Source organism: Piliocolobus tephrosceles, chromosome 21 (assembly GCF_002776525.5).
Source record: "Piliocolobus tephrosceles isolate RC106 chromosome 21, ASM277652v3, whole genome shotgun sequence".
Classification (NCBI taxonomy): Eukaryota; Metazoa; Chordata; class Mammalia; order Primates; family Cercopithecidae; genus Piliocolobus; species Piliocolobus tephrosceles.
This window is the reverse complement of record NC_045454.1, coordinates 49,528,952-49,547,095: the sequence shown is the minus strand read 5'-3', so window position 1 is coordinate 49,547,095 and position 18,144 is coordinate 49,528,952. Positions and strand designations below refer to the sequence as shown.

At 55.0% G+C, this 18,144-nt stretch overlaps 1 protein-coding gene across 19 annotated transcripts in view; it reads left to right on the top strand.

Annotated features, from left to right (window-relative positions):
* CELF5 (CUGBP Elav-like family member 5) overlaps positions 1-18,144 on the top strand; it is a 78,995-nt gene that overhangs the window by 53,392 nt on the left and 7,459 nt on the right. For 3 of the 19 annotated variants that reach the window (XM_023183695.1, XM_023183708.1, XM_023183701.1), the window contains exons 3-11: positions 1,471-1,519; positions 3,397-3,525; positions 5,768-5,847; positions 8,968-9,114; positions 9,913-10,054; positions 10,138-10,284; positions 12,792-12,854; positions 13,758-13,760; positions 13,815-13,898. In XM_023183695.1, the coding sequence (XP_023039463.1) occupies positions 1,471-1,519; positions 3,397-3,525; positions 5,768-5,847; positions 8,968-9,114; positions 9,913-10,054; positions 10,138-10,284; positions 12,792-12,854; positions 13,758-13,760; positions 13,815-13,898 (844 nt within the window). Of the gene's footprint in view, positions 1-1,470; positions 1,523-2,840; positions 2,848-3,376; positions 3,526-5,767; positions 5,848-8,967; positions 9,115-9,912; positions 10,055-10,137; positions 10,285-12,791; positions 12,855-12,908; positions 12,915-13,757; positions 13,761-13,814; positions 13,899-14,242; positions 14,252-14,910; positions 14,967-18,144 lie in introns of all 19 variants that reach the window. The other 16 variants (XM_023183694.1, XM_023183707.1, XM_023183700.1 and 13 more) reach the window with 10 other exon arrangements.

Below are 18,144 nucleotides of genomic sequence, written 5' to 3'. Positions count from 1 at the left end.
AAAAAAAAAAAAAAAAAAAAAAAGAAAAGAAAAGAAAACCTGGCACTTTTTCAAGTGCATTCTCTGCTGAAACTCAAAAGTCAGAAGATTAGAAAGAGCAGTCTGGAACCCACAGGGCTCAGGGGATGTGGGCATCTATTTCAAGTTTTTCTGACTTGGAAAAAGGTCTGAGAGTAGCACTCATTCCCATTCCAGACGCCTTTCTCTGTTGGTGGAAGTTGGCTACTTCCTTCTGGCCCGTTCTGTTCAGGAGGTTTCTCCAGTTCCTCCATGTGTCCTTCCCCATGTGGGGAAATGCCGTAGTCCCCTGTCTGGAGAGAGACAGAGCAAGACATAGACACTTCCAGCCTGAGGGAGAGGGAGGAAGGAGCCCAAAAGAGTGGGAAGAGTCCCAGCATGGGGGCTTTTAAGATGGGTTTTGAAGGCTGAGTAGGAGTTTGCCACAGACATCAGGTTGGGAGAAGGATTGTGTCCCAGGACCAGTGGAGATGCAAATGCCTCCCCAATTCTCACATCCCTGGAGCCTGTTCTCAAATATCCAAAATAGCTCATACCTAGGACTTGGTATGTTGTGAGAGTTGGTGCAAGGGAGAATTTTTTGTTTTATTAAATATCATTTTCAATACCTGGGGTGTAGGACAAAAGTTTCTAGAACAATGAATCCAGATGGCAGGCTGGTCCACTCAGGTATGTCCCTACCCAAAGCTCCTGGCATGACCCCACCCGAAGCTCCTGGGAGATGTGGCTAAATGTAGCTACTTTGGTGTGTCAGTCAGCACTGCTGAGTAACAAACTACTCCAGTCTTTGTATTTGTTCTTGATTCTGCAAAGCTTGGTCTGGGCTCAGCTCGATGGTTCTTCTGTTGGTTCTCTTGGGGTCACTCAAGCAGCTGCAGTCAGCTGAGACTTGACTGGGCTTAGCTGGGTCAGGGTGGCCTCACTCCCATGTGCTGACTGTCAGAGAGGCCTCTGTCTCCATGAGGCCCCTCCTCCTCCTGGGCTTATCCAGTCTCAGGGTTCCAAGAGTGGAAGCTACAAGGTCTCTTGAGGCCTAGGCTCAGAACTCCCACAACTTAACTTCCACCACATTCTATGGGTCACAGCAAGTCACTTGGCCAAGTTCAGGTGCCAGGAGTGGGAAAACAGACTCTAGTTCTTGATGGTAGGAACTGCAAAGTCACATCGTATAAAGGGACTGGAGGAACTGGGCCTATCACATTTGGGGAAGCAAGGAGGCTTCCTGGAGGAAGGGATATTGTTGGGTTTTGAGGGCTAAGAGTTCGCCACACAGTTTCTGCTGTAGGCGGGACCGTGTGTCATTTGCTTTGACTGGGGTGTTAGTGGGGTGGTGGGGTGCTGAGGGCTGGTGGTGGGAGGTGGGCAGGGCTGTCCCACAGAGCTCAGGCAAAACCCCCGCCCACCACACCCCCACTGCTGAGCTTGACTTTTCCCTTCCCCTTCTCTCTGCAGATGGCGCGGCCAATCCAGGTGAAGCCTGCGGACAGCGAAAGCCGTGGAGGTAGTTGTCATCTCTCCGTGGCTGCCTGGCTGGGGGTTGGTGGAGGAATGGGAGAAGGATAATCTCTTCCTTCCTCTGTCCCCCAAAGGGGCAGTGGCCGAGGCCTGTGGATCTGGGACTGGCCTCCCTGCCCCAAAGCATGCAGCAGTCGCATGCCTGCTCACACACCCCTTGGTGGGGGGAAGAGGCAGGTTCCAGAAAGCAGAAGGGGCCATGTCCATAGTCCCAAGGGAGGATGCGGGGTCTAGCCAGGTCCAGCTGCCTTCCCCTGAGTTTCAAATACCCCACTCCCTCCAGGGTACAATAACTGGGGGGCTTCAGACACAGACGATGGGGGCCTGAAGGGCTGTGGATTGCTCTCTGGGGTCTCTGTGTGCAAATGTGTTTGTGTGTTTGTGTGTGCATGCTTAGATGTGTGTGTATGAGTGTGCACACCTGGCATGCCTGTGTGCAGATGTGTGTGAATACATGCACTTGTGCATTTGTGTTTCTGCAGCTGGTGCACACAAGCACACATGTGTGGTGTGTGGTGGGGATGCCTTCCTGCCTGTATGTATGTATGTCCAGCCGGTGCATGGGTGTGTTTGCACATATGTGCGTGACTGTTCTAGGCTGGGCATGTGGGCAGACATGCAGGCTGGGGCCAGTGGTGTCTGTGTGGGGCTGGACCTTGGTGTCAGGGTGTGCCCATGGCGGGGGCATACTCGGCTGTTCCCATGGGACCCAAAGCTAGCCATTCTTGGAAATTTGTATATTTCCTCTCCATCTCAAGCAGAGACTGAAAGAGGGCAGCCAGACTTAGTTGAGTGGAGGTGTGGGGCAGGAGTGTTAGGACGCCTAGGTATATGTAGGAGCCCACTAAAGGCCCTCTGGGATGGGAGCCCCTTTCACACTCTCCACCCTGGCTGCCAGCGTGGGACAGGGAGTAGCGAGGTAGGGTCTGTATGTCTCCATCTTTGTCTCTATTTCTCTGTCTCTCTCTCCATCTCCCTCTGTATCTCTTTCTCCTTTGTATCTTCTCTGTCTCTTCATCCCTCTTATTCTCTCTCTGTCTCACACAGTCTCTCTCGCGCGTGCTCTCTCTGATCTGTCTCTCTCCCTGATTCTCAGTCTCTCTGCTGGTTTCTCTCTCTCCCTCCCAACCCCATGAGTGACAGCTGCCGAGAGCGGTTTCCATAGTAACCCAGCTCACTGTCCCTGGGAGATGAAGCCACCGCGTTCCCCATTACCAGGGAGCATGCAATTACCCAAAGGGGCAGAGCTCATACAGAAGAGGCTGGCCCAGCCCAGCCCCACCCGTCAGGGGGTCCAGCCTGCCAAGGCTCCTGGTCCTATGAGCACGTGAACCCTCACTCTATTCCACAGATGGTGACTGCCTGGCCCCTCTTGATCCCGACAAAGTTGGGCAGGGGCCTCTGCTGGGCACTATGAAAGTGCGGGGATCATCAGTGCCTACCTCCGCCTGGCAGGTCCGGGGGGCAGAGAGAAAGACAGACGGGACCCGGCGAGGCAGCTCCTAGTCCTAGTACTCGGTGCGGGCTCTCTGAGTGCACCAGAGGGAAAGGTCATCTCCGCCTGGAGGGGGAGCAGTGGAGCAGAGACCCCAGAAGACTGCAGGGAGGGCATTTCAGGCGGGGGCGCTGCCTGGGCAAACGCCCGGAGATGGGACCGTGCAGGGCCCGTGGGAGGGTGGAGAGATCCGGGGCAGGGAAAGGGCGCGGCTGGGTCCTCCCTCGCACGCGCAGAACCGGAGCCGACAGGGCTCGGGCGCCGCGTCTTCCTGCCCTGCCGCCTCCACTCTGCTGGAGGGAGGGAGGAATCCCGGAGGCCCTCCCGGAGGCCGGGGACTCGGCTGAGGTGGGTGTCGCCGCCCACAGGGGACCGGAAGCTGTTCGTGGGGATGCTGAACAAGCAGCAGTCGGAGGAGGACGTGCTGCGGCTGTTCCAGCCCTTCGGGGTCATTGACGAGTGCACCGTGCTCCGGGGGCCCGACGGCAGCAGCAAAGGTGACTGGCGGGTGCCCGGTCGGGACTGCGAGAGGGGCGGGGCTAGCTCTGGGGGCGGGGCCTGTGGGGGGGGGGGGGCCGGCGGCGGGGGGGGGGGCGGGCGGGGGGGGGGGCCCCGGGGGGGGGGCGGGACTTCTCCAGGGGTGGAGTCTGTGGGTGAGGCTGCAGGGGCGGGGCCTTGGAGAGGAGAGGAATTGTAGGGGCGGGATCTGGGGGGGGGGTGGGGTTGCAGGGGGGGGAGGAGCTGGCTCTGAGGATGTAGCCCTGGAGAGGCCCGAGGCTTCTCCAGAGGTGAAGTCTGCGGGTGAGGCTGCAAGGGTGGGGTCTTGGGTAGGAGAGGGGCTGCAGGGAGGGGTGAAATACGTAGGGTTAGGAAGGACTGGCTCCAGGGGGAGGGGCCTTGTGAAGGGTCGGGGCTGAGCATGTAGGGGGTGGGGCTAGCCAGGTGGGGCGGGGCCCGGCCCATAGGAGGCTGGGGCTCGTGGGGAGGGGCTGGTTCACAGGGGTGGTGTGGAGCACAGACTGGTCCCGCTTGGTCCTACCTGCATGCTCTCTCTGCATACTGGCTCTGGAGCCAGGCCCTGAAGAGGGGCGGGGCTGCGGTGGGGTGGGCGGCGATGCTGAGGCGTGGCCTTGGGATGGGGCGGGGTCTTGAGGAAGGGCAAGGCTTCTCCAGGGGCTGTGAGTAGGGATGCAGGGGCGTGGCCTTGTGTTGGGGCGGGGTCTGGGGGGAGGGGCGGGGTTTCTCCCCGGACAGAGTTACCTGTGCCCTGTGGTCTCAGATTGCTCCACCTGACTATTCGTAGAACTGTTTCCTCCCGGTTCTGTCTATATGATTTGTCCATATGACTGACTGGTGGTCTCTGGTTGTGTCTGTCTGTCTGGCTATCTTCCTGCCTGAGAGTCCAAATGATGGTGTCTCTGTCCACAGAGCTCATCACCTGGGACCGACTCCACTCTGGTCTTTCTTACCTTACTAGATCTGAATGTGTCCGATGGTTTCAGACCATTGCCTGGTTCTTCATTTTTAAAACTGAGGGCTGGGCGCTGTGGCTCACGCCTGTAATCCCAGCACTTTGGGAGGCTGAGGTGGGTGGATCACAAGGTCAGGAGTTCAAGAGCAGCCTGGCCAAGATGGTGAAACCCATCTCTGCAAAAAATACAAAAATTAGCTGGGCATGGTGGCAGGCGCCTGTAATCCCAGTTACTCGGGAGGCTGAGGCAGAGAACTGCTTGAACCCCGGAGGCAGAGGTTGCAGTGAGCTGAGATCACGCCACTGCACTCTGGCCTGGGCGATGGAGCGAGACTCCAGCTCAAAAAAAAAAAAAAAAATTGAGATGTCTTTCACATCTCACCATATTCACCCTTTTAAAATGTACAATGAAGTGCTTTTTTTTTCTATTCATAAAGCTGTGTAACCATCACCACTATGTAATTCCAGAACATTCCACCCCTCCCCCTACAATATGGCTGGCCCTTCCATAGTCATCTACCAGTCTGGAGTCAGGTCCAGTGACCTCTGTCTGTTCTATGGACTTTGTCCGTGGGACTGTGTATGCCTTAGCCTGTGTCTGGTGGTCTCTGTGTATGTGACTGTCTGCCTTAGCCTGTGTCTGGTGGTCTCTTGTGGTGGTCTGTCTGCTTGTGTGGCTCCGTCTGGGTCCGCTCAGGTCTGGCGGTTGATAATTTCCATCTGTCTGGCTCTGGTCAGAAGGGTCTGTCTGGGCCTGCACATGTCTCTGTGGACTCTGCCCATAGGACAGTGTGTCCAGCGGTCTGTCAGTTGAACTCCGCATGTCTGATCGTAATTATCTGGACCTTGGTCCCTGTCATTTGTTCTGATGGATGGGACCTCCTCCCTGATGGTTCCCAGGCTTGCACCATCCATCTGGTTGTGTGCTTCACAAACTCTGTGACTGACTGTCTAACCCGCTACCCAGATGGCTGACTGACTTTCTGCTGGACTGCATGAAGAAATGGCGGGCTGGCCGGCTGTGTGGGTGACCGGCTCTTTGTCTAACTCTGTGGCTGTCTGTCTGTGTGATTCCCCTCCATTCTGACCCTTGATCTGGCTGATTGTCCAGCTGTCCGTCTGAGCAAATGGCTGGCCGTCTCTCTGTTATCAACTCTCTCTGGCTGCATGTGTCTGACACTGGCCATGTAGGTCTCTCTGTCCCCTCTTCTGTGGCCCCCGCTCAGCCAGTCCTGTGACCCCATCACCCTCTTCTTCTCTTGGAGCAGGCTGTGCTTTCGTGAAGTTCTCCTCCCACACGGAGGCTCAGGCGGCCATCCACGCCTTGCATGGGAGCCAGACCATGCCGGTGAGTTGGAGCTGCCCTTGGCCATGGGGGTGGGCATGGGAAAGGGGTGAGGGGACAGGGATGAAACAGGCCATATTCCTACCGTTGCTGTCACCCAGTAGCCCCGGCTGCCCTTCAGAGGGGGCACAGGTGGAGAAAGAAGCACAGTCCCTGGCTGTGGTCCCTGGAGTGGGTATATGCGTGTGAGTGTGTGCAGATGTGGAGGTGAGTATGCAAGCGAAGCTTATCCAAGCACACACATGGATGTATTACAAGTGTGTATGTGTTGGTGAGTGTGCATGTTTGGGGGTGAGTGTGCCTGAGAATGCATGCATGCGTGTGTGTGAGTGTGTGTTTGACTGTGTCATTACTACTAGGCGAGTGCTATGTGAGTACTGTGTGCACGAGGGTTGTGTGTAAATATGTACGGATAAGTGTGCCATTGTGTGCTAGTGTAGAGATACTGGTGCATGTGCATGTGTGTATGTGAGTACACGTGTGTGTTTCTGTGTGAGCATGTGTGTATGCCTGGGCCATGGGGGAGGAAGCACATGTGTGTGCATCTGCAGGTGCATTTGCGGGCAGGTGTGTGTGTGTGCGCCTGAGTGAGTCAGTATTGTGGGTGATTGTGTACGTGTGTGAGTGTATGTAGGTCTGTTTGAGTATAGGTTGTGAGTGTGTGAGTGTGTATATGTGTACATGTAAGGATGTCCCAGAGGGGATGACACCTGGGTTGGATTTGCTGAGGCCAGGAGAGGCCCTAACAAGAAGAAAGGCTGCGAGGTAGCAACAGGTAGCCCAGAGGAGCCACAGAAGATGGGGCCGCAATGTGAGGGTGAGAAGCCTGGACTTTCTCCTGCGGCAGTGGGGAGTCACAGATGGTTTAGAGCAAGAGAGGAGATGGGCCAGGTCGGTTGCAAATATCCCTTTGGGGCCAATGTAGAGGATGGGCAGGGTGCAAGACTGGAGGCTGGGAGGCCAGGGAGGAGGCTGGGCCAAGGTCCAGCTGAGGGAGGAGGAGGCCTGAGCTGGGGCCCAGTGGACAGGGAGGAGGGCTGATCAGAAAACAGACAGTAGGGTGAGAATGGATGGGAGGCATGTTGACTCACTGGTTGAGGGAGGGATGGGGATTGGGGACAGGTCCCAGGGTCTGCAGCAGCGAGAGGGTGGGGAGGACCAAGGAGGCATTGGAGACGGCCCTTCCCCTGAGGAAGGAGTCCCCAGGAGCCATCGTCCCTGCATACACATCTCCAAATCTGCTACAAGGAAGATGGGGCCTGAGACGAATAAGCCTCCTCCCTCAGCTCTCAAAACCCAGGGGAGGGGCTTAGCTCAGCACAAGGGCAAGTGTTCCCCAGCTCAGAGGTGTCCCAGGACAGGGCTGGTAGGCGTCTGGAGGAGTGAGTTCTCTATCAAAGGGGGCATGTCAGCGAAGACAGGGAGGCTACAGGGTGCATCCTGCTGGGAGCCAGCTCATCAGGGAGGAGCTGGTCGAAGGGAAAAATATTTTCCTTCTTCAGCCTGAAAGTTGGGATGTGAGCTGGTTTCTGGGGAGTGGGAATGGCCTCCTGAGCCCCTGACCCCAGGCCTCTCTCTCTCTTTTTTTTTTTTTTTTTTTTTTTGAGATGGAGTCTCGCTCTGTCGCCCAGGTTGGAGGGCAGTGGTGCGATCTCGGCTCACTGAAACCTCCACCTCCTGGGTTCAAGTGATTCTCCTGCCTCAGCCTCCCAAGTAGCTGCGATTACAGGCATGTGCCACCGCGCCCGGCTAATTTTTGTATTTGTAGTAGAGACAGGGTTTCACCATGTTGGTCAGGCTGGTCTGGAACTCCTGCCCTCAGGTGATCCGCCCACCTTGGCCTCCCAAAGTGCTGGGATTACAGGCATGAGCCACCATGCCCGGCCACCAGGCTTCTCTTGACACTGATAACAGGACCTGTTGCAGCGTCCTGACTGCACAGACAGACGCTCCCTTGCTCACCGCTGCTTCGACTGCCCAGGGCTGCCTGTTGGTGGATTTCAGCCCAGCCCTGTGGCACCTGGACAGCCATGGGGTGGGACAGCAGTCACATGGGTTTCTGTCTGTGCTTCAGCAAAGCAGGGCCCCCTGTCCCCACCAGTGGCTACTGTCTGCTGTCCGCTGGGTGGATGGGCTACAGGTTCATCTGCCTGTACAAGGCACAAAAATCCAGGGCTGGGGCCAGGCGTGGTGGCTCGCGCCTGTAATCCCAGCACTTTGGGAGGCCAAGGCAGGTGGATCACTTGAGGTCAGGAGTTCGAGACCAGCCTGGCCAACATAGTGAAACCCCGTCTCTACTAAAAATAAAAAAAATTAGATGGGCGTGGTGGCGGGCGCCTGTAATCCCAGCTACTCGAGAGGCTGAGGCAGGAGAAATCACTTGAACCTGGGAGGCGGAGTTTGCAGTGAGCAGAGATCGTGCCATTGCACTCCAGCCTGGGCAACAAGAGCGAAACTAGTCTCAAAAAAAAAAAAAAAAAAAAAAAAAAATCCAGGGCTGAACTCCCTTGAACTCCCTGCTAGAACTCCCTGCTAGCTCTGGGGAACAGGGAACAGAGTCGGGATCATCTACTTGTACTGCGTCGTTCCTCTCGTGTGGCTGGAGTCTCACCTGTTCTCAGGTGTGGGTGTGAGTTGGAGGGTCACCCGTCTGTGCCCCAGTTGTTCCTCTCTGGAGATTGGAGTTTCAGGTGTGGAGTGACAATGGCAGGTTCGTCCACCTGAGCTCGCTGTTTTCCTTCGGAAACTGGTTTCTCGCCTGTTCTCAGGTGAGCTGAAGTTATAGGTGTCTCCATCTGTGCCTCCCTGTTCTTCTCCAGCGGTGGGATTCTCCATCTGTTTTGAGTGTGTGGCTGACAGTCAGGGCCCCCACCTGTGCCCCATCACAGCCCCCCTAGACCTGGGCGCTGCACCTGTGCAGATGCTACTGGGTCCAGGATGCTGATCTCCACGCGGTCCTCACTGTGGCCCTGGCTCCTGGGGCTGAGGGCCCGTGGACATGGCTGACAGCCACTGGCATTATGCCCCTCACCCAGGGGGCCTGAGCTAACGTGAATCCAGGGACCCCAGAGTCCTAGCTACCTCCCATCCTGTTTCCCTCCCTGCTCACCGCTGCCCCTGCAGGGAGCCTCCTCCAGCCTGGTGGTCAAGTTCGCCGACACGGACAAGGAGCGGACGCTCAGACGCATGCAGCAGATGGTGGGCCAGCTGGGCATCCTGACGCCGTCTCTCACACTGCCCTTCAGCCCCTACAGTGCCTACGCCCAGGCTGTGAGTGATCCAGGGGCGGCTTCGGGGGTCCGGCTCCGTCTCTCTCCATCTCCGTCTACTCTCTGTCGGGGGCTCCTGCCTCTTGGCCCATCTTCCGCCTCTCCCTCCATCTCCCTGACTCAGGGTCCTCTCCTGGTGTGGCCGAACCCCAACTCCAAATTGAGACTAAACTCAGACTGAGCTCCTGAATCCAGAACACTGAGCCCTAATCTCACATTAATACCCAGTCTTGGACCGAGCCCCAGAACCTGGCTATGCCCCACATCTAAATTAGGCCCAATTCTGGCTGAACCTCCAAATCCAGACTGACCCCAAACTGAGACCTGACCTGACCGAGCTCCACCCTGGCTGAGAATTGATCCCAAGTTGAGCCCCGGCTCCTGACTGAACCCTGATCCCAGACTGAGCCTCAATTTCCAACTAAACCGTCATCCTACATGGACCCTTGATCTCAGTCTGAGTCTCACTTCCTAACAGCCTTTATCCTAGACTGAGCCTTGGTCCCAGGCTGAGCCTCACTTCTTAACTGAGCCCAGATCCTAGATGGAGCCTTGATCCCAGGCTGAGCCCCAACTCCTGACTAGATTGAGCCCTGATCTCAGCCCGACCCTCACTTCCTAACTGATCCCTGCTCCCAGGCTGAGCCTTGATCCCAGGTTGAGCTCCAATTCTGATCTCAGCCTGAGCCAAGATACCAAGCCTGACCTCCTCACTAGTAACTGGGGGACCAAACCTCCACTCATAAGCCATGATATCAGGGGAGATGTCACCCCAACTGTGACATCTCTTCACCCCCAGCTCATGCAACAGCAGACAACAGTCCTGTCCACCTCGGGCAGCTACCTGAGTCCCGGCGTGGCCTTCTCACCCTGTCACATCCAGCAGATAGGCGCCGTCAGCCTCAATGGGCTGCCTGCCACACCCATTGCTCCTGCCTCTGGTGAGCCTCCTCCAGGTGCCCACGGATGGGTGGGTTGGGCCAGAGCCAGACTAGCCTCCCCATGACCCTCTTCCACTCTGCAGGGCTGCATTCACCCCCGCTGCTGGGCACCACCGCCGTGCCTGGCCTCGTGGCTCCCATCACCAATGGCTTTGCAGGTGTTGTGCCCTTTCCAGGTGGGCACCCCGCCCTGGAAACCGTCTATGCCAATGGCCTTGTGCCCTACCCAGGTAAGTTGGGGCCTAGGAGACTGGCGGGGAGTAGAGATGGTGTTTCTGGAACAAGTATGAGTCCCTACGTCACGTGCCCAGGGAACAGAAGGGCAGGAAAAAGGGTGTCTTGGCTGAGCAGATAAGAGCTGTGAATACAGGAAGGGAGGCCATGGCAGGGTAGCAACACATTAAAACGGTGCATCTGGATGTTTCTGGGCTTAGATTCCAGTTCAGTGACCCTGGATGGGCTCTTTATGTCCCTGAGCCTCAGTTTATTCATCTGGGAAATGGGGCGGATAACATCAATAGCCTTATGAGGTTGCATCGACAATTTAATCCGTGTGCAAAAGCCTTCACACAGGGTCTCACTCCATCGCCCAGGCTGCAGTGCAGTCTCACAATCTTGGCTGACTGTAACCCCCGCTTCCCAGGTTCAAGTGATTCTCCTGCCTCAGCCTCCCAAGTAGCTGGGATTATAGGCGTGTGCCACCATGCCGGGCTAATTTTTGTATTTTTAGTAGAGACAGGTTTTAACCATGTTGGCCTGGCTGGTCTCGAACTCCTGACCTCAGGTGATCCACCCACTGCTCCCAGCCCATACATCTTAATTATTCGTCTGTCTTATTTGGGGAGATATCAATGCCTGGATTCATTCATTTATTCATTCAATGCAGAGTGAATGACCCACTTACGTGGGCTGCACCTGCTTTCATGAAGGTCCTTCCTTTCTCTATGCTACACATACAATTTTAGGGCAGACATCTTCCAACATCTAATTTATGTGAAGTAAGTTATCTGTCTTTCCACCATGGGGAGAATTTGTTTCTAACTTTTTAGTTTTAAATTATTTTTATTTGTTTAGTTTTAAAGACAGTGTCTCACTGTGTCACTCAGGCTGGAGTGCAGTGGCGTCATTACAGCTCACTGCTGCCTCCATCTCCGGGACTTAAGCAATCCTCCCACCTCAGCCTTCCTTGTAGCTGGGACTACAAGCATGCACCATCACACTCGGCTAATTTTTAAAGTTTTGTACAGACCGGATCTTGCTATGTTGCCCAGGCAGGTCTCAAATTCCTGGGCTCAAGCAATCTACCCACCTTGGCCTCCCAAAGTGCTGGGATTATAGGTGTGAGCCACTGCGACTGGCCTTAACATTTTATTTTAAAATGATTGGAGGTTCACAGGGAGTTACCAAAATACCACAGTGCAGTCCAAGGTACCCTTCACACAGCTTCCCCGATGCCAACAGCTTATCTAATCACAGGACACTGTCAAATCCAGGAAACTAACACTGGCGCCATACAATTAATTCAACTCCAGACCATATTCAAATTCACCATTTATTTATTTAGCAACAGAGTCTCACTCTGTCACCCAGGCTGGAGTGCAGTGGCATGATTTCCGCTCACTGCAAGCTCTGCCTCTGGGTTCATGCCATTCTCCTGCCTCAGCCTCCCGCGTAGCTGGGACTACAGGCGCCTGCCACCACGCCTAGCTAATTTTTTGTATTTTTAGCAGAGACGGGGTTTCACCGTGTTAGCCAGGATGGTCTCGATCTCCTGACTTTGTGATCTGCCTGCCTCGGCCTCCCAAAGTGCTGGGATTGCAGCCATGAGCCACCATGCCTGGCCTTGATTTTTTTTTTTTTTTTTTTGAGAAATGAGGGTCTTGCTATGTTGCCCAGGCTAGTCTCAAAACACCTGGGCTCAAGCGATCCTCCTGCCTCGGCCTCCCAAAGTGTTGGGATCACAAGCCTGAGCCACTGCACCCAGCTGATTTCATGACTTTTTGCATGCACTCTGTGCACGTGTATGTGTGTGTGTGCGGGGGTGGTTAATTGCCATTTTGTCACAGATACAGACTTGTGTATCTCCCACAAATGAAGATACAGAACTGCTTCTTGCCCACGAAGTGAAATCCTTCCTGCTACGCCTTTGGAGTCACAGTCACCACTATCCCCTGCCCTCTAGCACACTGTCCATTCGAGCAGAATTTTTTGGTTGAATTTTTCCCCAGAATCATCAGCTTTGGTGGCCTGGACAACCTCTTCCCTCCCCTTACCCCTTTCCCTAGCGGTAGCAGGAAGGCTACAGCTGGATGGGGGAGCCAAGGGTGTCTGGTGAGCAGACTCATGTGGAGAGGGAGACGGGGCGGGGGATGGGGGCAGGTGGTGATCTGAGGTGGAGGCTGAAGTCCTGGAGAATCCAGGGAGTGGAGAGGAGTGAAGGGTCCTCTTGGGAGGCAAAGGGGTCGGGACGGGGAGAGGGAGGTGGGGGCGATGGCGAACTCTCTCTGAAGTCCGAGAAACCCGGATTCCAGTTCAGCTTCTGCCATTTGCTCTCTGAGTGGCCCTGTGCAAGTGGCTTCACATTCCTCGGCCTCAGCTTCCTGGTCCTACAGAGGGTTTAGCACTGAGGTGAAGCTGGGCGGGGTGTTTGTTGCTGTCCTTCCGGCTCTTAAGGATCGGGGGTGGATGGAAGACTTCTGCTGCCCCCGCCCTACTCAGCCCATCTGTCTGCCCGCAGCTCAGAGCCCGACTGTGGCCGAGACACTGCATCCTGCCTTCTCCGGAGTCCAGCAGTACACAGGTAGGAGGCAGCCCGCGTGCCGGCGCGGTGGGCCCTGGCCCCGCCCCCGCCTAGGGCCCCGCCCCCAGGGCCCGTCCCGGACTTGTTCTTCTGTGCCTAGCCACGCCTCCTACGTCTGGCCCCGCCCCTCAGGGCCCACCCTTGTCCTGTATTCAACCCCTGGCCCTGTTACTGGTCTCACCCCACCACCACCTATACCCGCAAGCAGGACCTTCCCTTGTCCTTTAAGGACAGCGTTTACCCATGGCCTCACCCTCTCATGTTCTGTGTTGGGGAGAGGGGGTTCCTCTTGACCACGTCTCTGCTTCTGACCCAACCCCAGCTCTCGGCCCTGCCCCTTGTCCTCCCTTCTGCAGCTCCTAGCCCCGCCCCTCACGTCCAGTCTTTACTCTGACCACGCCTTTCTGATAAAGCCCCGCCCCTACCTCTGGCTCTGCTTCCTAAGGCCTGGCTGTGACCCTGCCCACTGCTGCGGCCCCGCCTCTCAACTCATGGTCCTGCCCACATAGCCCTCCATCAAGTCATGGCCCCGCCCCACTCATGCCCTTCATCCCGGTCTTGGCCCCGCCCTCCACTATGGCTCGCCCGCTTCAAGCAATGGTCCCACCCTCTCTGGACTATCCTGTAGCCTTGGCCCCGCCCTCTGCTGTGGCCTAACCCCTGTACCCCTTCCCTCACGCCATGGGGTCCGCCCCCACACCGCTTCTCGGTAATGGCCCTGCCCTCCACCATGGCCCCGCCCCTCAAACAGTAGCCCCGCCCCCATTTCATCTGTGTTCTTGGCCCCGCCCTCTGTCCTGGCCCCGCCCCCAAACCCTCCCCACAAAGGCCATGATCACACCCACTCCTGCCTTGGCCCCACCCTCTCTTGTGGCCCTGCCCCCTCCCCGCCCAGCCGCCCAGGCCGCCCACGTGGCCTCACGCCCCTCCTCGCCCTGTGTCTCGCTCCGGTCTCCGCAGCCATGTACCCCACCGCGGCCATCACGCCCATCGCGCACAGCGTCCCCCAGCCGCCGCCCCTCCTGCAGCAGCAGCAGCGAGAAGGTGAGGCGGCCGCGACCTCCCCTGGGCGCCAGCCCCGCCCTCTGCCCGTCCCGTCCACCTGCAGGCTCTGTGCCTGGCCCGGGCCCCTGAGACCCGCGGGGCTGAGAGTGCGGCCTGGGGGCTGGACAGGCTAGGGTTGAGTCCCGTTGCAGCCTCTGACCCCTGGGAATCTCCCTCTCTCTTTCCTCCTCCGAAAAGAGAACCATGCTCGCCCCGACCCTGTAGGAATAGCAGTGACTTCCTGCCAGCCCTCTCCAGAACCAAGAGTGATTCTCTGGATTTTTTGGAAAGGAAACCCTTTTTGAGGCTGGGGCATGGCACGATGAGGTATCTCAGGTAATGAGGCCTCCCCAGTAAAGCCCAGACTGTCGAAGGAGGGAGGGATTCGATTCTGGAGTGACAGTCAGGGTTCAAATCCGTACAGTTCTTGCCATGTGCGGTAGCTCCCGCCTGTAATTACATAGCGTCTTGGGGGCCAAGGTGGGAGGATCACTTGAGCCCAGGAGTCCAAGACCATTATAGCTTAGCAAGAACCCATGTCTACAAAAAAAATAAAAAATTGGCCAGGTTTAGTGGTGTGCACCTATAGTCCCAGCTACTCAGGAGGCTGGGACAGAAGGATCACTGAGCCCAGGAGGTCAAGGCTGCAGTGAGCTACTATCTCCCCACTGGACTCCAGTCTGGGTGAGAGAGCAAGACTCCATCTCAAAACACAAAACAAAACAAAACAAAAAACAACAGCGGCCGGGCGCTGTGGCTTAGGCCTGTAATCCCAGCACTTTGGGAGGCCAAGGTGGGTGGATCACAAGGTCAGGATACTGAGAACCTTCTGGCTAGCCTGGGGAAACCCCATTTCTGCCAAAAAATAGAAAAAATTAGCCGGACGTGGTGGCGGGCGCCAGTGGTCCCAGCTACTTGGGAGACTGAGGCAAGAGAATGGTGCGAACCAGGAGGCAGAGCTTGCAGTGAGCTAAGATTGCACACTGCACTCCAGCCTGGGCGACAGAGCAAGACTCTGTCTCAAAAAACAACAACAACAACAACAGCAACAACAAAAACCCCAAGCTGGTAACAACCCAAGTGTTCTTCAGCAAGTAAATGGATAAATAAATTAGGATGGAGCTGTACAATGGAACACTATACAGCAGTGAAAAAGGATAAGTAGCCAATCCTTTTAATGACATGGAATAACTTCACAGGCAGAATATTGAGTGGAAGAAGCCAGATACAAAAGACTTCCCTTAAATGAAGTTTTAAAACAGTAGGCCAATCGAGGTGACTGACGCTCGTAATCCTAGCATTTTGGGAGGCTGAGGCAGGTGAATTGCCTGAGCTCAGGAGTTTGAGACCAGCCTGGCCAACATGGCGAAACCCTGTCTCTACTAAAAATTCAAAAAAATTAGCCGAGCATGGTGGTGTGCGCCTGTAATCCCAACTACTGGGGAAGCTAAGGCACAAGAATCACTTGAATCCGGGAGGCAGAGTTTGCAGTGAGTCAAGATCATGCCACTTCACTCCAGCCTGGGTGACAGAGCAAGACTCTGTCTCAAAAAATAATAATAATAAAAATAAAAATAAAAATAAAATATGGTCAGGCGCGGTGGCTCACACCTGTCACCCTAGCACTTTGGGAGGCCGAGGTGGATGGATCACCTGAGGTCAAGAGTTTGAGACCAGCCTGGCCAACATTGGTGAAACCTATCTCTACTGAAAATACAAAAATTAGCCAAGCACGGTGGCATGCATCTGTAATCCCAGCTACTCGGGAGGCTGAGGCAGGAGAATCACTTGAACCAGGAGGCAGAGTTTGCAGTGAGCCGAGATGGTGCCACTGCACTCCAACCTGGGCAACAGAGCGAGACCCCATCTTAAATAAATAAATAAATACATACACAAAATTTAAAAAATAAAAACGGGAAAGCTGGCTAGGTGCGGTGGCTCACACCTGTAATTCAACACTTTGGGAGGCCAAGGCAGGAGAGTCACTTGAGCCCTGGAGGCCAAGACTGCAGTGAGCCAAGATCACGCCACTGCACTCCAGCCTGGACGACAGAGGGAGACTCTGTCTCAAAACAACAACAACAACAAAAATCAAAAACCTTTATCAGTGACATGTTAAGAGAAAAGGAAGATGGGAACCTCGTAGAAGTGGTAGCACTGTTTTCTACATGTTATGTGGTTTAGAAATGAATGAGACTGGCTGGGCGCGGTGGCTCACGCCTGTAATCCCAGCACTTTGGGAGTCCTAGGCGGGCGGATCACGAGGTCAGGAGATCGAGACCATCCTGGCTAACATGGTGAAACCCCCTCTCTCTACTAAAAATACAAAAAAAATTAGCCGGGTGTGGTGCCGGTTGCCTGTAGTCACAGCTACTCCGGAGGCTGAGGCAGGAAAATGGTATGAACCCGGGAGACGGGGCTTGCAGTGAGCCGAGATCGTGCCACTGCACTCCAGCCTGGGCAACAGAGCGAGACTCCGTCTCAAAAAAAAAAAAAAAAAAGAAGAAGAAATGCATGAGACTACAATAAATACCGTGCTTGACCTTGGAGAAGACCTAGAATGTGCGCGTGGAAATGGCATCGAAAGGGCTGGTGCATGTGAGTGACTGTGAAACGGTGGAAGGAGAGTTGTCTAAAATCAGACAGATAACATGACCCTGGATGGGGAAGGCGCAGCTCACAGCACACTGTGGGAGCTTTCGGAGGGTGTGTGGCATGCGGTGTGTGTTTTCTTCTGAAGGTCAGTGCAACTGGATGCGATTTTCAGTGGTCGCCGACAGTTTTGGTTGGGATGAAACAGTGCATGAACAAATGCAAAATTCAGGTTATGCTCAAAATTGTTCAGTCACGTTGGAACAAACTTGCGTTTCAAAAACAAGCATTGGCTGGGTGCAGTGGCTGATGCCTGTAATCCCAGCACTTTGGGAGGCTGAGGCGAGCAGATCGCCTGAGGTTGGGGGTTCGAGACCAGCCTGGACAACATGGCGAAACCCCGTCTCTACTAAAAATACAAAAATTAGCCAGGCATGGTGACCCATGCCTGTAATCCCAGCTACTCGGGAGGCTGAGGCAGGAGAATTGTTTGAACCCAGGAGGTGGAGGTTGCAGTGAGCTGAGATCACACCATTGCACTCCAGCCTGGGCAACAAGAGCAAAACTCCATCTCAAAACAAACAAAACAAAACACACAGAAAAAAACAAGCATTGGCTGGGTGCAGTGGCTGACACCTGTAATCCCAGCACACTTTGGTGAGGCAAGGCAGAAGGATCGCTTGAGGCCAGGAGTTCAAGACCAGCCTGGACAACATAGTGAGACCCCATCTCTACAAAGTTAGCCAGACATGGTGGTGCGTGCCTGTGGTCCCAGCTACTTGGGAGGCCAAGGTGGGAGGATTACTTGAACCTAGGAGTTAGAGGCTGCAGTGAGCTATGATGGTGCCACTGCAATCCAGCCTGAGCGATAGAGCAAGGCTCTGTCTCAAAAAAAAAAGAAAAAGGGCCGGGCGCGGTGGCTCAAGCCTGTAATCCCAGCACTTTGGGAGGCTGAGACGGGTGGATCACGAGGTCAGGAGATCGAGACCATCCTGGCTAACACAGTGAAACCCCATCTCTACTAAAAAAAAATACAGAAACTAGCCGGGCGTGGTGGTGGGCATCTGTAGTCCCAGCTACTCAGGAGGCTGAGGCAGGAGAATGGCATAAACCCAGGAGGCGGAGCTTGCAGTGAGCTGAGATCCAGCCACTGAAATCCAGCCTGGGCGATACAGCGAGACTCTGTCTCAAAGAAAAAAAAAAAAGAATTATTTATGGTTGGTATATTATGTTGTAGTTTAATTATCTGTGGTTTTAGGATATCTGGGACTGGGGACCAAAGAATTATCTTTTTATTTCACCTGATTTTGTTTCTGCATCATCTGAGTTTTGAAAATTATCCAAGGTCTGGGGAGTTATCCCTAGCTGGGGTTTGAGAAAGGGAAATTTATGAAAAAAATTCTTTTGGCTAGGCGCAGTGACTCACCCCTGTAATCCAGCACCTTGGGAGTCTGAGGAAGGAAGATTGCTTGAGTTCCAGACCAGCCTGGGCAACATAGCGAAACCTATACAAAAAATAGCCAGGCTGGGTGCAGTGGCTCACGCCTGCAATCCCAGCACTTTGGGAGGCTGAGGCGGGCCAATCACTTGAGGTCAGGAGTTCGAGACCAGCCTGACCAACATGGTGAAACCCCGTCTCTACTAAGAATACAAA